The sequence below is a fragment of the Manacus candei genome, unplaced genomic scaffold (genome assembly GCF_025592945.1).
Source record: "Manacus candei isolate 608988 ecotype Guabito, Panama unplaced genomic scaffold, ASM2559294v1 h1tg000043l, whole genome shotgun sequence".
NCBI lineage: Eukaryota > Metazoa > Chordata > Aves > Passeriformes > Pipridae > Manacus > Manacus candei.
Window position 1 is genome coordinate 413,071 of NW_026138091.1, and position 20,594 is coordinate 433,664.

General features: G+C 38.7%; 1 protein-coding gene across 2 annotated transcripts in view; it reads right to left on the reverse strand.

The window, feature by feature from the left end:
• Positions 1-20,594, reverse strand: part of ACSS3 (acyl-CoA synthetase short chain family member 3) — a 79,486-nt gene that overhangs the window by 33,147 nt on the left and 25,745 nt on the right. For both annotated transcript variants that reach the window (XM_051795720.1, XM_051795721.1), the window contains exons 5-8: positions 20,261-20,401; positions 17,858-17,938; positions 17,679-17,774; positions 2,192-2,343 (exon numbers count right to left, since the gene is read on the reverse strand). In XM_051795720.1, coding sequence (XP_051651680.1) covers positions 2,192-2,343; positions 17,679-17,774; positions 17,858-17,938; positions 20,261-20,401 — 470 coding nt within the window. The remainder of the gene's footprint in view (positions 1-2,191; positions 2,344-17,678; positions 17,775-17,857; positions 17,939-20,260; positions 20,402-20,594) is intronic.

Genomic DNA, 20,594 nt, shown 5'->3' on the forward strand with positions numbered 1-20,594 from the left:
TGATTTAGACAGAATTCCCTTGACTTTGAATAGAGAAGTCCATCCAAGTAACACCCAAACACTAGTATTTTCCTAGAATGGAAATTTTAATCATCTGCTGGACTTTCTTAACAACTGCACCTGCTAGATATTAAATGTTGCATTAGAAGGTTTCATAAAGAGATGCCACATCCCACTGAACAACATGGTCCAAAGATGAGTGAATTATGAGACAACTAAATTTGCAGACAAATGGAGAAGTTCATTTCATATGCATTGAATAGGAATAATGAAATACCTCTTTATATCTGTGGCAACTGATTTCTGCAAGGAGACTTATCTGGAATTCTCATTTGGTCAGAAAACACGACGACTTACAAAGCAGGCTAGCAGATTTCCCATTAAATGAATACTCTAAAGACAGACTAAGTTATTTAAGTAATTGCCTAAAAAATGCCAAAGAACAGCAATTAAATGTTCTAGCATCTGAATCACTTTCTTGTTAATAAACATCATAGAAGAATAGTGCAGTAGTGTCTCAAATCAACTTGTTTCATATTTCAAGGAGGGGTAAGGATTGATGATAGCACTCAAAACAGATGTAAGAAAGTAAGATGAACTTGTAATGAATACTTCAGGAATAAAATCAGCTTACTAATGATGTCTCAGAGATTTTTTTTGATTTTTAACTTTTATAGATTTTAGAAGTAGATGTGTAGTGAATGTAGATTTTAATGTAGCTGTATTATATTCCTTACCCTGCACCATAATGTTTACACATACCCAACCCTACTACCCCATTTCACATCAATCCCTCTAAAATTCCGTTAGCATGTTTAGTCTTCTTTTCAAGGTAGAATTGTAGAAAAACACCTTAAGGCCCGGACCAGAAGATATCACACAGACACAGCGACCTTCAAGCCCAGAACTTTGGAGGAACTCCAAGGACTGTACATGCTGTGAAGAAGATGAAGATGAGGAAGAAGGGGTCTCAAATGCCCCCAGACCCAATTCCCGAAGGGGCGTGTCAGGGGTCAGAACTGGGGGTGGATAGACCTGGGATTGGATGGACCTTATTATAAAATCACAGAACCACTGTCTGAGCACGCTCACGTGGAATGTATTCCTCTACGCCTACAGACTCATTAAAGGACCTGCTCTCTTTATCTTATACACTAAATTGGCCTGAGTCTTTTTCTCCGCAGTCTTTTAAGCAATACTAATCATAAACTTTCCTGAGCAATTAAGAATGTGGAGGTCTAATGAAACTACATGGCTTTGCATCTTCCCCTTCTCTTTGGACAGGGGCAATAATAGATGTTCTTGTGACTAAATACTGCCTATACAGTCTGACACAGTCTATTTGATGCTGAGCAATTTATTGAACTTCAAGATTAGATATGGCCCAAATCCACATATTTTCCATTTTTAGAATGTTTACCATAAGATATAGAAACTTGGTCTGTAGAAGTACTAAATACACCCAGATCCAAGTCACTGTGACAAGCATCTTATTAACATAATGCTAATAACACATTTTAACCATATGATGCTAAGAACTCTGAAACATGAGTAGGTTCAGTGGCTCAGACTGGATATTCAAAACTAACAGAAGACTTTGACCTTAATCTCTCTGTGCCTCAGCTTCCCATGTGCAAAATACAGATAATACCACTCTCTCATCTCACAGGGGATTTGTGAGGATGAATTCAGTCATGATTTTGAAGCATGCTGATAGTATACTGATAAACACCTTAAAACCAGTACAAGATAGCAAATAGCTCAGTCTTTGGAGCACATAATCATAAAAAATAACAAAGTTATGGGGAGGACAACCAAAACATTGACTAGTTTCTGATTAAACAAATACTAAAGATCCTGTGCACTCAACAAAATGAGAAGTTATGTGGGAAAACAGTACCGGATCACATAATCTAATACTGTATTACAGGGTATAAACACAGTGGAGTAAAATTTAGGATGGATGAGAAATCCTAACTCAGTAAAAGCTCTTTATGTTAGAGTCATAGATATTTTAACAGCTTTCATCTCCTCTGACTATCAATATAAATTTATAAGCAAATAAATGTACACCTAAATTTTCAAGAATATATTAAAATGCTGCTCTACAGAGGTAAGCAGATAGTCCATTATTCTTAGTTCATCCAGCTTATTTCTGGAAGAAACTGCTTCCAGTGTATCCTTAGTTCACCTTTTCAGAGAGTACCGCTTTCCCAAGGTTGCCTCAGGGTCCTGCTGACGGATTGCTCTAATTGCAGTTGGTGAAGTAAAGAAGGCAGCTACTTCATGCTCTGCTAGCACACGGAAATAGGCACCAGCATCTGGCGTTCCCACAGGCTTCCCCTATGGAGAGAATAATTTAAAATGTCACAGAATAAAAATACATCATAATTCCTTGACAGTTCAAGGCTTGAACACGTAACAGTAGTGGCAGCACAGCAACAGAACTAATATCAAGTAGGACTTTGAAGAAGGCTTTGTTAAAAATAATAACACTGTGAATGTATTCACTTGTAGAATTAAATTCACAAGGTTTGGGCACAATCTCTTACATGAACACAACACAGCATATACCAGTTGCTTAGAAAATTAGGACAAATGGACATGCAAATTAAAAGACAGACACAAAGAACTGTTATTGCACTGGCAGCAGAGGGAGCCATCTACATATATCCTGACTGAGAAGCAGTCTGGAAAACACCCACCCTTTGAACAAGGAGTCTCTGGACACTCTGGTACTGCAGCTATATTCCCATGCACAGGTAGCTTTTTTTTTACTAGAAATTTCTCTCAAATTTGGAAAAATTCCCATTTAGCTGCTTACAACTGGCTTCTTGGAACCTTTGTGCTGCTAGCCCACGTGAAGCCTGGAGAGATGTTGAAGAGCCCTTTTCTGTTTTAGTGTGCTACTAAACTGTGGTCTGGTTTGGGGTTATTTGTGTTTTTTTTTTTTTAACTAAATATTGTCTTGAGCTAAATGGCATAGTCAAGAGAACCGTAAAATGAAGTAATAATTTATGAAAATTGTTCCATGGTAAGTAATCCTAATAAAAAAATAATCAAGAACACTTTTCTGTGGTGCTGAAAATATGAAAAGCTGTCAGTACAGAATTATATAGTCACAATCTTACTGTATGTAGTTAGTGCAGTGCATGAACTGCTCCATACATCCTCTGAAATTATTAAAAGATGATGTTAATGTAGAATGAGTTTTAGCTCTACAGGTATCACCATAACCTTTTCACTAGAAAGGCCGCACTTAGAAGATGGACTTTGACAGAATATGCAAGTCAAGAGAGACTGTCCTAGTTAGAACAGCTGGGACCAGCTCATCACTGTGTGGGTGTAACCCAAAACTGTGTATTCTATACCCTTCCATGCCATTTCCCAGAAACTGTTATCAATAGACCATTTACACCATCTGCCCAGAGCAGGCCTGACACCTCAGGCTATAAACTGGGTGTTAAGAGGCCTGTGAGATAGGAGGATGCTCCTGTCCTCACACCCATTGTGGAACTCCCCACCCTGAGGGAGGTACTGGGCATTCCTGCCTGAACCTGAGGATATATAATCTTGGGATCTTGGGACTTCTAATTTTCGTGGGATCCAGAGAAGGACCGGAACTTGGACTGGACTGTGACCACCACTCTCAACCAGACTGCAAGAGCACTCCCAACCAGACTGTGATCACCACCCTCAACCAGACTGCAACAGCACTCTCACCAACAGGGTTTCCCTCTCCTTTTACTTTTGGACTCAGAGGGACCACATGGGGCTCAGCATGGGGAGGGCAGCCCAACAAACACCACTCTGTTCATGCCCCAGGGTGCTGGGTTATATATCTGGGTTTTGTGGGTTAAAACCAATTGTCTGTCTATGTAATTGTATTTATTGTATTGTTTTTATTAAATTGTTACTCTGACTTATAATCTCTTGACTTGGGTTCATCTCCCTTGCTGGTTTACCTTTAAACCAGCACAGACATACACTTTTCATACTGCAAACACAGTTTTGTCAATGTTTTATGTAAGAAGTCACAAACACAGAGAAAGTTTCACTACTGAAATGTCATCATCCTTTCAGCAGTTCACTAGTGACAAGACAAATTCATGCCTTCACCATCCTTGTGGAAATGCAAATTTGGAATAGACAGATTAATTGGTCCAGTGGAAAAAACCAGCATATAAAACTCTAATTAATATTTTTGATTTTACCAAGATGCAAAAGGAAGAGAGGCATTTGAATATCTTCAAAGAATTTACAAAATTCAGCGATTACATAGCACAGTAAATGTCTTTATGAAAACACACACTAATCAAGTTAGTTGCCCCATTCCAATAGGCAGCATGCTGACTGTGATGCAGGCTCACATGAATTCATTCTCTTCCCTCTCTTCCATCTGCACTCCCCACTGCTGTCTTCCCCAGGCTTGCTCTGCATGCCAGTGCCTGGAAAGAGCCCCAATGAATCATTAATCAGATTCAAAGAACATAGGATGGTCTATGTTAGATACCTAGGTTTTGCAGCTTTATGGTGAGATACTGCTGCTGGTGAGAGGTGTGCTCTGAAAGATGTTCACCACAAAAGATTTAAAAAACCAAGACAAAATAGAATGCACAATTGAAAAGTTGGTGGTTTGTGGTTTTTTAAAGGATGAAACAAGCAGTGAGAAAATAAACAAATGGAGAGAATGGAGAAAAAATAAACAAAAAACCCCAGTTCTCAGCCCAAGTAGCAGAGAGTAGTATAACCAATGCCAATTTTTGCAAATAGCCTATCCTAAATTACCAAACAGAAATGCAACATAATGCCATTTGCTCGCTGAAAAAGTGAGTTATGACCTTTATGCTGCCAGATAACACATAGTCTTGGAAAAGATTTTTCTTTGGGAACTATCTTGAGGCATCACCCTAGCAAACTTCATCACAACTTTTGTTTGTTCATCAGTATTTGTACATGAACCTATTCATTCAAGTTGACATCCTCTCCCTGTACCGTTCACTATACCTGCAGATCTGTAGCCACCTGCTTAGGAGTTCAAGCCTTAATCAGTAATAACTAAACAGTAATAACTAAAACAAATGGTCTCAGACTCTGAAAAATTCCAAATTTCCACAAACTTCTCATTAACTAATTATGTAATTGCAGTAGTATCAATCATCTTGGACATCAAAAAACCTAGCTGTGGAGCAATCTGAAATTGGTTAGTCTAAACAAATGGAAATATCCAGAGCCCATAAAAGGGCTATGTCTGACCCCGAGCACACCCACTCCCTCCCAGGTCTCACTTCACACCTGATCCCTCTCCAAGTTACGTCACAGACATGCCTATGCCTCATACTTCCAGCAAGCCTGAGCCAAAGAGTATCTTCCACACAAGCAGCTAAACCTTCAGTAGTGCATGGATAGGCATGCAGGACTCTGACAGGTTGATATTTATGTCATAAGTAAGCTACAGCAATACCACTGGCACTGTTCTCAGACAGTGTTGAGATGTGACCCGTCTGGTTGCTTGCCTGTGGTACAGGTTTCCTATGCTGCTATAGAAATAGCTTTCTCTTTTCCTTTGGTCTTGCTGAAATTCTAGAATATAAGAAATAAGCTCTAAAGTTATTAAGTGCAATAATCTGAAACAGAATTGTAGACTCATAGAATGATTTTGGTTGAAAGGGCCCTTAAAGATCACCTAGTTCCAACCCCTTTGCCCTGGGCAGGGATACCTTCCACTACACCAGGTTGCTCAAAGACCCATCCAGCCTGTCCTTGAACACTTCCAGGGATGGGGCACCCACAACTTCTTTGGCAATCTGTGCTGGCACTTCACCACCCTCACAGTAAATTATTTCTTCCTAATACCTAATCTAAACCTATCCTCTTTCATTTAAAGCTATGCCCTCTTGTTCTATCATTGATATATGGAATCAGGGGCAGATCCTTACAGAAGAAAAAAAAGGGATTAATGCTTGTCCAGACTGAGACCCATCATTACATTCCCCACAATCTGTGGGTTGTCTGACCAACCCAGAGGGTCTGCCTATGTTACAGAAAACTGAAGCTGTGTGAAATCTGCATGGCGTTCTTCCCCTAATAAGCCATTAATGGTCCTGTTATTGTCTGGTATGTGCTGAATAATTTGGCTTACAATTAAATAATTCTGTAGACTTCTTTGTTTTGCTACTTTAAATATTCCAGTTGAAGCAACTGAAATTTTAGATGCCTTGTATCATGCTGATTTCTTAGCCTGAATGATCAAATACACAGCTGAATGAAACAGAACAGCTCTCAGCAAGAGTACAAGTAAGGCTCTGGTTTACCTCTGGGTCATTAGCAAGATGCCTTATTCACTCTACCATTGCCCTACTTCATTGCAACATTGTGAAGGTTGTTTTCATCAGACCTTATGAAATTATGGATTTGGTCTGATTGTTCAGTCTGGCAGCCAGTCTAGACAAGGGGTCTGTCCCAGTTAGACGTGACCAATTACCTTATGAGAAGAAATGGAAGACGAATCCTGGTGTTGTATTTCCTAATCCTCTCACTGTCTCCCAGTCCTGCCTCTCCCACATTCCTTCTAGTTGCTCAGCTGCAATGGTAGGTTGGACAGTGTTCAGCACTGCTCCTGCCTCTTCAGACACAGCAGCTCTTCTACAGCCTCCTACTGAGTTATCAGCCTTGAATGGCATCAGGCGTATTTTCCCTTTCCTTCTTGGAGCCCAAACACCCTAACAGCCACCATCCTTGCACTGCCTCTCCAGATAAATGTGATAAAGCAGGAGGGTGCTGAGGATAGACCCATTGATGTGAATTTGACAGGCAGTTGAAAATGTCTCCTCTAGGAATTGAAACCTTGAAGGATCCTGAGTCCTGCAGTACAATTCAAAGCAAATCCATTCTTTTAGTATTGTTTTTTCATCTCTTTTTTTTTTTTTTTAAATATCTGAGTTATAAGAACAGATAATGAATGTCTGGTAATTAGCACATCTGTTCTAGAACAAGCAGCAATCACAAGTATTAAGGCCATGCTGCTGAGAACACAGCTGTGCTGGGCAGGACACGTCTCAAGGATGAAGGACCACCACCTCCCTAAGATCTTGCTTTATGGTGAACTTGCCACTGGCTGCCACATGAGAGGAGCCCCGAAGAGAAGATGCAAGGACTCCCTGAAACAACATCTCAGCCTTGGCCATATTGATCAACATAACTGGTCTACTCTGGCCTCCAATCGGGAGGTCTGGAGACACACCATCTGTAACGCTGCTGAAGCTTTTGAGAAAGCACGCAGGATCACTCTCGAGAAGAAAGACAATGCAGAAAGAATCGTGCCTTGCAGAATATACCATCTAAGGAGTCTTTCTGCTGTGCCTTTTGCAACTGGACATGCCTATCTCGTATTGGCCTTTTTAGCCACCAACGCGCTTGTAACAAACGTCGGTAAAGCCCTTCCCAAATCTTCGTTCACGAAGCCCAGCCATGATGAAGCTACGGTAGCTTAGGTTTGGAGTCACCAGTCTTGGATCTAGAAGAAAACCAAATAAAACACAAACAGTAGGAGGAACAGAAAATTCACCTAACAACTGATAGGAAATAATACCTAAAGACTAATTCAACACTTAAGATATTCATTTAGGGAAAAAAAATCTGGTCCAGCTTTAAAATATTCTTACTAATTCCGCAGAAAAAGTTCCCTGGTGCCTCAGCAGCTGTTCACAGTTTAGCAAATGCATAAACAAAAACTGACATAAGTAAACTAAATCTGAGACAGTGCAAAAAATTTCAGAGCCCCAAAAAACTACAAATAAAATTGTCAGAGAGAGTTCTCATTTATTATACAAAACTTTTAAGAAGTACTGCAAGATGCCACAAGATGCTTACTACCGCACGCAATTTTGATTTTTTTTTTGAAGTTAGCAATATAAACAGGGTACCTGAATTCACAGTATGCTGACATACTGCTGAGTCAATTTGAGGACTATGTACAAATTAGATGCTTTCACTGCATTTCTGCAGGGATCAGTTCAAGACCTATTGCTATTCAGTATCTGCATCAACACTGGAGATGAAAATTGATTTTAAAAGTTTGGCAATAATATCTGTGGTTGGCAGGAACTGAAAGCATGAGAAACAGGAATAGGGCAGTCAGAAAGAGAGTGATCTGTCTCACCTAATTTAAAAAAGAAAAGTAGGAACACACACTTCTTGTATCAGCAAGGAAGATTCATGTAGAAAAGACTTTCTTTTAATAACCTACCAAGAGACTCTGAGATAGACAAATAGATAGGAACATCTTTCTGGAAGTACCTAGATTTAGCATGTAATTTATGAGATGTCAAACAGTTGAGCAGACATCCTGAGGCAGAATGTGCAGATGATTATGATTTCATACATGATTATGAAAGAAGATTCATAGGCAGCAAGAATGATCAAGAGGATAGAAAAGTTCTCGTAATGGAGAAAGTGAGAAGCACCGGAATGGATTACTTGAGGAAAAAGACATACAAGAAGAGCTATAATAAAATATCCAACAATGCATTGGAAATAGCACATCTGACCCCTAACAACAAAGGGTTCTTCAATTAAAGCTAAATTCAAAATTATAAGGAAATTTTCTCTGCATAGGAAATGTTACATATGGAACTCAATGCCAGTAAAACCTGATGATGCCAAAGCCCACACAAAATCCTGACATACCAGCATTCAAAAGAATACATTCATAGAGGCATTCCTCTTTCTGCTGGTGACCCTGCTGCCAAACCTCCACTAAGGACTTGAAATGACATATCCTACTGAATTCTCTCCAAAAATACAATGAGAATGAGTGATGGCAGAAAGGTCACAAAACTGCCAGACTTCAGAGACAGCGCTTGCTTTGTAAGCTGATGATACTGGCTTAGAAAAACAGCAAGAAAGGCTGCATGTCTCCAAGAATTGTGCCAAAGGAGAGTAATTTTAAACCTGCTGCTGTTGTTATGCACCCTGCAGATTTGTTGCAACAGCAGGACCTCAGTGAGCATTGAGAGGAAGACTCCAGGTGCACAGCAATGTCTTGCTACAGCTTTGTGTGGGACAATAGCTCCTTCTCTCTCCTAGACCAGTCAAATGAAGTCCTTAATGCATAGTTCCTTGACAAGTGTGGGTATCCTCTTCCTTACCCTAACTCCAGTTCAAAGTCCCAAACACTGGAACTACAATGCTGCCTTTTTTCTGACATCACAGTACCACAAGGAGTAGCTAGATTTTCTCTTCATGCTGCCCTGTTGCTTGCAGGTTGAAATCCTATTAGCAAGAGTAACCCAGAGTGGGTTGTGAGTCTTCAGGTATCTTATATATAGCTGAAGTTTCTCATGTCTTGGAGAAAGACAACCCAGGATAGATTATTTAAAAAAAACCAAACAAACCAAACCCAAAAATATACTTGCTGTATTCAAAAGATTTCATCACTGTTTTCACATTCCTGACAATGGTGTAAGAGCAAGTAAAAACTGAAAGCATGTAGTTTCCATAGCAATTATTAAAACAACAAGTTGTCACCTAAGTAATTTAAAAATAAACAAACCATATTAAATCGTGAGAATATGAAGTCAGCACAGTTTACATTCAACAGTGGTTGTCTGCAGGCAAAGGGGAGGAGGTGTTCTTTCCCCACAGCTAAACAGCATACTGATAATCTCTAACCAAAACCCATCATTAGGTAATCATTTAGGAAATCTGACTACAAATTTATGAATATTCACTGTTAAGACAGTCTTCTGAGCAGAAGAAAAAATATATACTATTCTCTTTGTAAACATTATTTTTATTCCTGTGTGTACAGACGCATTTCTTTTCTTTCCATTTTTAATCCTCAAAAAGATAACGTTGATGTCATGAACAATGTCTGAAGCCTCAACTGGTGGCATCTCAGAGAAAGAAAAATGGGAAATGTAATGCTTCTGTTTAATAATGTTCTCACCAAGAGCAAAAAAATCACAAAGCAGACGTAGGTCAACCAAATATTAACTCTGATTTTTCTTTAACCATCACTATTAAAGAAATAGGATTTTTACTCTTATTAGTTTACAAAACCAAGTGTAAATTCAGAGTTGCCTTTATAATGACAATAATCACGTTGATCCCAATTCATTCATACAGAGATAAAACTTCACTGTAAGACAACTATGTAACAGAAAACACTGAAGGACTCATCACTTTACTCCCTACACCTGTTAGAATGAAAACCTCTTTATTACAGTGATTCTCTTCTGACGATTCACACAACAGTTTTAATCTGGCCTAGCACATCATCAGTGGTCAAAAACAGGCACTATAAACTATCATAGTCTTTTTATTATCTCCAAATACCTGCCATTTGTCACACACGGCTTTCCTCTTCTACTTAACTAGTGTGGTGCTGCTGAGTTAATCCCCTTAGAATGAAGAATCTAATTAACATCTATTAGGTCCTTAAGCATTAATTAGACTATAGTAATTTAATATGCAAGTTAATACAATATTTGAGTCCGTAAATGGGCATTTCTGATACTGGATGAAGTTTCTGCTCTTTCTTATTCAGAAGATGAAGGAATTCAACCACAGTGGTCCCCAGCCTTAAAACTATAGGAATTTACTGGAACATCACTGGGGTTTTTCCGGACAAACTAGAAAATGGAATTCTTTTGTAACAGAATTAAACTTAAAAAATAATAAAAATTATTTCTTTCTATATTTTTTATTATTTTGTTTCTATTTTTCTAGTGACAGTCATTTATAACTGGAGCTCTTTGTTTATTTATTTGTAGAGATTCTGAAGCCATTGAAGCTCTCAAAATTGCTATGCAGCATATGGAGATGAAATAAAAATGGAGATGGGGTTTGAAAAAGTATCCAACATAAGGTAAATTGTGCAATTTATAAAAACAGCCTAGAAAAGAGCTCAATATCTTTCTTTTCCAAATTTCACACTTTAAGTGTCCATTCAATACGAATAGGTATGTGTCTGCTGCCTCCAAAATTTCTTTATTAAATAGCAATGGAACATAAAAAATACCTTATTAATAAACTAAGATTCTAAAATATTAAAAATTCAAAGCAACACTTTTTAACTAATGGATAGAACATCTGAAAACTCCAAATTACTAAATACACTTAGAAATATAAGTAACAGCCGTACATGAGGGGGAAAACAGAGATTACTATCCATACAGGTGTACTTACATAGCCTGTAGGCTTTCCTTTATGAACCCATCTGCATATGGTAATGCACATGTATGACATACACTGCAAGGACAAGCTCTTAGCAGCAATGCTGAGATTTCTCACACTCCTACACATCCAAATAAGAATTAGGTCTATGAAGTCTTTAGTAAAAACAGTTGACAGTTTACTATTTCATGTGCTGCAAAACCAGCAGTGACCCTAACTAGAGAGCTATTATATACTGCAGTTAGTGATCCACACAACACTTGAGATGAGAAGATGCAGCCCTGTGTTGTGTTTGCCCAGAACATCTATTCTGCTTGAGTAAATCCAAGCAAAGTTAGAAAGCAGACAGTTCTGGCTGGTGTGGAGAACTTATACCAGAAAATTCATCTCACATATTGATCTATACTATCTAACACCAAAAAAAGTCATCAACTATAAGATCACCAAAAATTAGACATTGCTTTTCTGAAATATATTTCTGTTTTATAAATCTTGAACATATTTATTAACTCTGGTTACCTCTACAAACAATGTAAGTTGCTAAGAATGTAGATGCAAGATTGAATGACAGCATGTTAGTATTCAAATATAGCTTACAGTGATGTCCACACATCCTTTTAAGCCCTACAGAAAACAAAACAAGGTCAAAAAAAGTAACAGGAATTTTTCACTTAAGGATATTGAACTTCTAAAGATTTCACAGGGATTTTCATACTATAAAGTATGAAATATATATATTTTTATAGTATAAAGACGAAACAGCAAAGATTGTTACCACTAGTTAGGAGAGAGACAAATGGAGTATCTTAGGATTGAAGTGCAGCCCACAAATTGCTGTTCCTCACCCTTTCACCTCAGGAAAGCGCAGGCGAAAAAAGACCACTGAATATCTCAGTATGCAAAGTCATTTTGGGAGCCAAAGCCGGTTTCTCTTGTTCGCAGTGGTCTCTTCTGCCCCCACAATAATGCATAAAAGAGCATGCAGACTGTTTCTCTTCTTCATAAGAAAATAATCTTTTTATAATCAATAAAAAGAAAATTTTTTTCATAAGCAGTTGAGAACCTACATGACTCAACTGAAGATACTAAAATCAATCCCCAAATTATTTAGTGGACGTTTAGGAGTTCTCACAGAGGAGGAATCTGACATGTCTGACCTCTGAGACAAACAGCTGTGTGATATGCACGCATGCCCTACAAAATGTCACAAATCCACCTCTGCATCTGGGGCTATTTGCAAGTTCAAGAACACAAGTATATAACGCTTGTTCTTCTGAACATTTTTATCCATCTAAACAAATGCACGTATTTGAACCCAAGAACTGAGGTAAAATTCCTGCATTCCATCTTCCATATATAGGTGTATTTAATTACCTAGGAATCCTTTCTGCAGAAGAATCTGTCTCATGAGTTTATCATAGTCTCTCTCTTGCTTGTTCCTCTTAAATTCTTCCTTTCTTTTTTTTGTTGTTTTCTTAGTATTTTGCCCAATTGCTTTTAAAAACACCTTCTCCTCTCTTTTAAAAACTACTTGACTACTTTTAATTTGGACCGTCCTAGAAAAAAATCTTGCTTCCTAATGTCTTTCAGAACTTTCATGTGCACTAAGAACAAAGCATTGCTCCCACAAGCAGCAAGCTGCCACTCATCGACTCAAAAGCTTTTCAGAAGTTCCACAGTAATTTGGTTTTAAATTCACAGAAGCAAGTGGGTTCCACCAGATCAATACATTGGAAACTCATCAAAAAAGAGCTAATCATAAGCAATACTTAAACAAATGCCTGATTTTTATTGCCACATTTGCACTGTCGATATTCTCTGCATCATGTATTTCAGTAACACATTCATTGCAAGCTTTTACAGTCAACACAATGTAAGCAAGACAGGAAAATTTATCTGGACAGAAGGTACATGGAGATTCAAATTAAGAATAAGCATTTGTTTAAGTTTTCTCTAGCTACTCCAATCATTGGCTGGGAGCATTAAGGCATGTGAGCTTTGCTTTAAACATCATATTTTGTTCCTTATTTTAAATTTTTCTGTTATGAAAATGATAAACAACAGGATTTTGTACAAAGCAATATACACAGGTGTCACCCAGGCACAATCTGCTGTTCTATGACAGATTATCAATCTTCTTCCTACTACATGCACTGGCCAAAATGTGAAATAATAAAATGAAACACGAATGCGAGCACATATGGTGTCACAGATTTTGTTTACATAGCAAGTAGTGAGGTGAATTAGAACAGATTAGTAGATCAAACCACTTAATGCCAATGCTCTTTACCTCTTCCATTAGATGCTATTTGAGGTTTATTTTAGGCTAGACTTTGCCTTGTTCACTTCACCAAAAATGCAGCTCAAAGTTTGCCGGTGGAAAGCTACCTTACAGATCTTTGCTCCCTTGACTGACAGGACTTCTGGGAAGTGTCATTCCGTCCCTTTCACTGGTTTCCTGCAGATGATAACAGCATGTCACTTCACACATCGTTAGTAGATTCCACTACAGGGTTTCTATATCCCCCATCTTCCATTTCTCTGTTCACAGAATCAAAACATATGCCAGTGCCTTCTTGCCAAGAAGGGACAGGATCACTCATGAAGTCCTCTATGCCAATAACCAACACGAGAGAGGCTGCACATGTGCACTCTGACAACAGCGCAGCACAAGCCTACTTTAATTGTGCTTTTACTCAATGCATAATGGAACTGCAATCAACATCTGCTCATTTGAAAGACATTGGGCTATGGAGAACAGACACTGTTCAAATGTTTCTAATATTCTTCCAAATTCAGGGTATTACTTTTAGTCCGAACCAACAGTGAGGACATCTTCAAGATCTTTCTTCAGTCTAAAACACTGAGCACAGCTTCTGCAGTACCTCTATGTACAGTTCTCTGCTCTCTTTGTCATAGGTGGGGTATTCAGCAATGCACTTGTGTCAGGACATAGTATCTGCCCCTTCACTGAAAACAGTCATCAAGCCACTGAGCATCCAGGAGAACATGGACTAGGATGGGAGGAATACCACTGGACATCAATGTCTTGCAATCTGGCAAATGTTATGCTATGATTAGAAAAGATCTAACCCCCAATACGTCTCTCTGTTCTCAGTTTTTCCATCCTCCACACTTCTGTGCTTCGCACACTCCTATGCTTTATTCAATCCGAAAACCTGGCTAATTCAATTATGCCTGACTGCAGCCTGCCATGTCCTTCCCTTTACGACCTTTCCTGAGTGTGACTTGGGGCAGAGAAATAGATAATATATTGCCAACAACCACCACCTGCATTTCAAAGAAATGGTATCATCCTGCATTTGTTGTTCAAGCATCTGACTACAGGTCAGATACCTGAATAAAATATAACGTGGTTAGAAGTACCGGTACCACTACCACCACTAGGTAGGTCCTTAACACACTGCATTTGAGACTGTGGCTGGGCTTTAGTGCAGAAACTGAGGAGGGCTGTGTAATCAAGGCATGCCATGTCCATGGATTATGTGGTTTCCAGGACTATGCCTGGTACACCGGCAGAGCTAGGATGGGGCAAGTGGTCTCTCATGAGCTTGTTGCTCCACAGAACTTCTAACATGTAACAGCCCCCCAGAAATCATTTCTCAAGGCACAGCAGCTTTCACAGGCAATCCAGACTCATGCTGCCTTCCCACAGCTCTGCGACCAGTGAATTCAATCAGAAACCTCCCAAGCACAGTCCATACATGTACAGGAAAGGAGGACACATACCTGCTTACATGGGCATCTGGACCATGGCCTATTGCCTGCTGAGGCAGAGGGGATGTCCCTGTATGTTGTCTCCCAGGGGTCCTCTGGGGGTTGCAGGCACATATCATAGAAGTACAGAATCATAGAATGGCCTGGGTCAGAAGAGACCTTAAAGTTCCAACCCCCCTGCCATGGGGTCATGCAGAGCTCCATCCAAACTGGCCTTCAATACTTCCAGGAATGGGGCATCCACATACAGACATGTATAGCACTTTAGGCACACTCTTCCCTGGACTTTTCTCACACACTGTTGGCCCTGGAACTAAGGGTGTTGATGTTCTCACAATCAGTGGGCTTGGTGGAGTACTCCCCCCCTCCACCGAAGACCTATTCAAGATGTCTATGGTAGGGGCACACACACCATGCCACATCAGAAGAATGTTTTTTCCATCTCATCAAGAACATGATCTTCATCTAATGGAACTTAATGCAGCACTACTTGTCAGCCCTGTCACATCCTGCAGCAGGCTTGAAATTAGTAACAGGGCGGTGTAACAGGGTGCTGGAGAAGTTTTTGGGTCTTTCAGAGCACATGTCATTGCCCCTTGCTCAGTATTCTGGGACACCAATGCAATGCCTGTCGCTAAAGCCTGTCACAGCAGCAGGAAAGAGCAGTAATAGCAAAAGAAATAGGGCTGGTGAAGAGGACAGATGCAAAAGCTTGTGAGAACTACAGGAGCAGTTCAAAGTCAGAACAAGCAGACATCTGGCAGTCAGTAAATATGAAGTCTCCCATCACATTTGGCCCTTTTGCACAGCAGAGAAGCACTTCAGAATAAGGTTTGAGCACTCAACTGTTTAAAAGCTTCCCATTGGCACATGTGCTTTTCTTTTGTCCTAGAAAACTTCACTCCACAGCAGTGCAGTCCCACTCATTGGATCCTACCATTTGATCCTAAGCAGCAAAACTTGTGTCTTAGCTTTCTCTGTAAAGATGGCATTCATATGACTAAAACCCCTCTGTTAATCAAATCAATAAGCAAGGACAATTGGAGGACTTATTTCAGAACTGTACTGCTGCTGTGATTTGAAATATCATGTAGACACATCCCTAATGACCATTGCTTTTCTGGACTTGAGGATTCTTGACCCTCTTCAAGAGGTGTCTTCTGCTTGCGAAAATCTCACTTATAATTTTTGCAAAGACATTGAATTTCGAGCAGTAAAGTGTACTTCTAACTTCCAAAACAGGATGCAGCAAGCCATAGTCAGTTCTGTAGTCTCTGATGCACAGCAGCGTTCAAATAATTTGAAGGGAATCTCACCATATTACAACTGTCCATGCCTTTTCAGTATCCAGGATTCAGAAACATATCTACTCAAAATTCAGGAACGACCCCAGCACCAGCTGCCCACCAACAGAAGTGCGTAAGTTCATTACAGTGAAGCACAACTCAACCAATACCGATTTAACTGGTTGTGCAAAGATTGAAGGATTCTTTTGACATTGCTTGTTTCTGTAAACACTAACAACCCATTTTTGTTCTAGTACGGTTATCTTCACTTCTACAGTGTAATAACAGGAAAATGGAGAAAGTTTGCTTGTAATAAATATTTTCTTAAGCAGAACTTCTGCACATATGATAAAACAGTATGTTTCTGCCGTGTCATGCTGACTCCCCTGCTCCAGAAGGACTGGGTACAGATGGTGCTGTAATAATTGCTATATTTACATTGTCATCAAAGTTTATTTCACACCCTCAGTATCCAGTACATTCACTATACTTCTGCAGTTCTTGTATGATCTGAGTTATTGTTGTATTTCCCTTAATGATTCACATGTTTCTAGCTATCACTACAAACCAACAAAGGTGATCAGCATGCCATGATGGCATATCTAAACCAACTTCTGCCTCTGGGATCACTGAAAAAGACAAAGCAATTACTAGGTGGGCATCATGCCCACAGTGTTGTTGGAGAAGCTGGGATATACCCAGAAATCCTAATGTCAAGTGGACGCAAACAACCAAGTTTCAGCACGCTTAAGAGCTAACAATGTCAGTGCTTCTACATAAAATGTCTTTCACTATCACTGATGGATACTGGACACTCCCTGAAGAATAAAGAAGATGGTTCAAGCAACACTGTATCTTCCTGCCTCATGATCAGAGAGACAATCAACAATAACTCCTGAAAAAATAACAGTGTAAGGCAGCATGATTGCTATTTTGAACACCAAAGTTAGGATGCAACAGACCACTCAGACTAGTCTCCTCTCCACCCCACTGAGTTTCATCCCACAAGGAAAAGGATGACGACTTGAATGTCATCTCAGTCTTGGTTTCGGTTGCTTTGAGTGGTTGAGGGAGAAGAAACAAGTCTCCTTCGAAGTTCTAGTTCCAGCCATGAAGCTCTCAATGCATCCAACTCAGATCCAGTTTTTCATTTCAAGACATGCAAAACACATGGTAGTCTAATCAACAACACAGGTATACTCCACTTTCTGCCATTTCTAGGTCTGTTGTTTCGGAATTCCTTGCCCCGCTGACTATTACCCTTCACACAGCTGAAGTAGACAAGCTTGAAGGACAGTGAAATAGGTTTTCCTTAAAAATTACTGTAATAGACAGGAGAGTATGAACACTGAAGATATACACACAATTCAAACATCTATAGCATGAAGAACAGACAAGCATAAATGGGATCACCTGGATCATCAGCTGGAGGAGATGCTGCCTTTTCCAAGGCTGATTTTTTAGAATGGTTCATACCTCATACAAAACTGTAGTATTCCCATGAAGGAGAGGTCCATAGCAAATATAGGAATGACCAACAACCCAGCCTAAATCAGAAGCTGCCCACCACACCTAAAATGAAATAAAAACATAATTAGAGTGAGAAGTTTTAAGAGGCATTCAAACACATTTACATGACGTTTAAGTGGAATTACCTCACCAGGTGTGAGTCCGTATACAGCTGACATTGTCCAGTTTAGCATAACTGCATAGCCACCTGTTGGTCTGACAACACCCTAAATGAGAAAATTTGAGTATTTAATTTGAGTCTTCAATTACATGTTGAGGTTTTACCAGCAATAGACTTAAGGTTGTCTAATTCCAATACTCCTAAAGAAAAGGATCTATTCCAAAAAGAACGTGTGTGTACTAGCACTTCCACAAAAGAAGTAATTTTGGAAAACAAACAAACATACAATAAAAAACCAAAAACACAACCCAAGGCCTAGATGACAATAGTTTTCAGAGGATTACTAACAAATCTAGAATTCTCTCATAAAAACTGGATATACAAATATTTAGTCAACATATGCTGACAAAAAATAAGAGATTGATTATTTACCTCACACTGTGCCATCTAAATGTTAGGCATGTTTTAAATTCATTGCCTAGTCTCTCTGTATCATCACTGGATAGGAGGGGCACCTGTGAAGTGGACAATCCCTGAAACAACTGGAGTGAATTACTCCCTGAAATGTACCCATCTTTCTGCACTGACTTTTTGTAAAGACATCGGAAACTTGGCTTAAATAAATGTATATTTTTGAAAGTTTATATCTGGCCTGAAGTGCACATAAAAATGCAAAATGAAGAACATCCCAGTGTTCACCTAAAAGAGGGAAAATTAGAATGAGAGAGTATCAATAGCATTATGCACCTTGGTAAATCAATAACCAGCTCTGGAAGACTAATTATAGGAAAATTTTGGAAATATTCTGCAATATAAGTATGGTTACTATAGATTTCATGTATTTCACCTTCTAGTACCCTGTTCCTAGAGGAAAGAATTAAGTAAACTATGTCCTGGTGTCCTGAACTAAAATTCAGATGAACTAAAATTCAAATATCCTCTGCACAGACATTACAATGCAGCAATCTGTCCATGCTAGGCATGGTACATTTTCTTGATGTACTTCATAGAATGAAAGAGGGACTTTCAGATCTCATCCAAGAGAGGAGGGACTGTAGAGAGACATTAACTCATTAAAATGGAGATTGCTAAGGGAGAGAATGGTTAACTAACATTTCGCCATTTTCAGACAGCAGATTGCCTTTGTTAGACTCAGCTTCTAACTCAGCTCCTGCTCTGAGATTAACAACAGTTTTGCTATGAAGGTCATAACTGAGTAATTTTAGTTGCGTGAGCATTCAAATTAAGTTCCTTAAACAAATAAAAAAGTTATTTTATTCACTGAGTTACTTATTGTAGTTTAGTTAGTGCTAGTTGACAATCTCCCTCTTATAAGGGTGATTCACTCAAGATGTCTACATTTTTCTCTGCAGAGCCAACAGAGTGAAGTAAACTTCTGAGAACTTTCATCTCTGAGATACTATATTGAAACTCACAGTCAAGGAAAATTCCTGTAGTAACAAAGGATCTTATCTTGGGATTTTTGACAATAAAATAATTCAAGATAAATGTATTGCTTTAAAGGGCCCATCTTGAAGGTAAAAGCAGAAGACAATTTTCTCAGCGAAACTGATACTTGTTTTCCCTTACATCCTCATAGATTCTGAACTTTATAGGCAACATGATTAAATAATTTTCTAGTAGTAGTCTAAGCACTGTCATATCCAGGGATATATGATACTGTCTGAACCTGTGGTTGTAAGACTAGCAACAGAAAATTATATTCAGCTTGTCTTCCACACACTGTAAAAGAGCATTATAAGTACCAAGCAAACATTCAGACAGCCCTCTTTTAAAATACAATCCTTTAAAAATAGGTCATTAATTTACATTCAAAAGCAAACATTTTCAAATACTCTATGTTAATTTTCACTTACTCAATCTAAACTTTTCTTTTCGGGGGAATTATGTTCTCAGAATTGTTCAGTAACACAAGTTTTCAGAATATGCTTAAACCCATTTAATCTGTAACATCATTCACCATGTCTTACCTACAGGAAAATTAGCTAATATGTAAATAATGAACAAGACTAGTCAGCAATACATACCATCACACAGGTGATATATTAACAAATCTTGCCATTAAGTCACTATACCACACTTATCTAAAACAGTTAAAACACAGAAGATAGTACTGGATAAAAGACATTCTGCTGTCCTCAAAAGTTTCTATTGTACAAATATCTTGAAGCAAATGCATCTTAGCTTTATATTACTACTATTTAAATAAACAAACATGATTTATTCCTATACATTGCCTTTAAAGTAGTGAAATGTGAATAAATAAGATTAAGCCATTTCTAGCAATGCTTATCATTTACAGCATTGTGCTCTGGCAAACATTTTAAACCTTTTTTACTAAATATTTTCTCAAGTGGAACTGCAAATAGATTGGTCACAGACATGTAGACTTCAGATAGTTCTTTACCTTGGGCAAGCCTGTTGTTCCAGATGTATACAGAATATAAAGTGGATGGTCTGAGGGAACTGAGACACATTTAGAACACTGTGCTTTTGCAAGCTCTTCTTCCCAGTCAAGATCACGACCTCGAGTAAGAGGAACGTGGCCCTGCCCATTGAAAAATAAGAAAATTGTTAAAAGAAAAACAGACAGAATAAATGGAATTTGGTCAAATTCCATTCCAAATGGAATATTCAAATTTTCTATACAGTACTATTCAATTTTCTGTACAGTAATCTCTCTGATGCATTAGTTCTATTTACTATTTAAATCTTACGAATAAAATGTTTGCCTTTAAAAT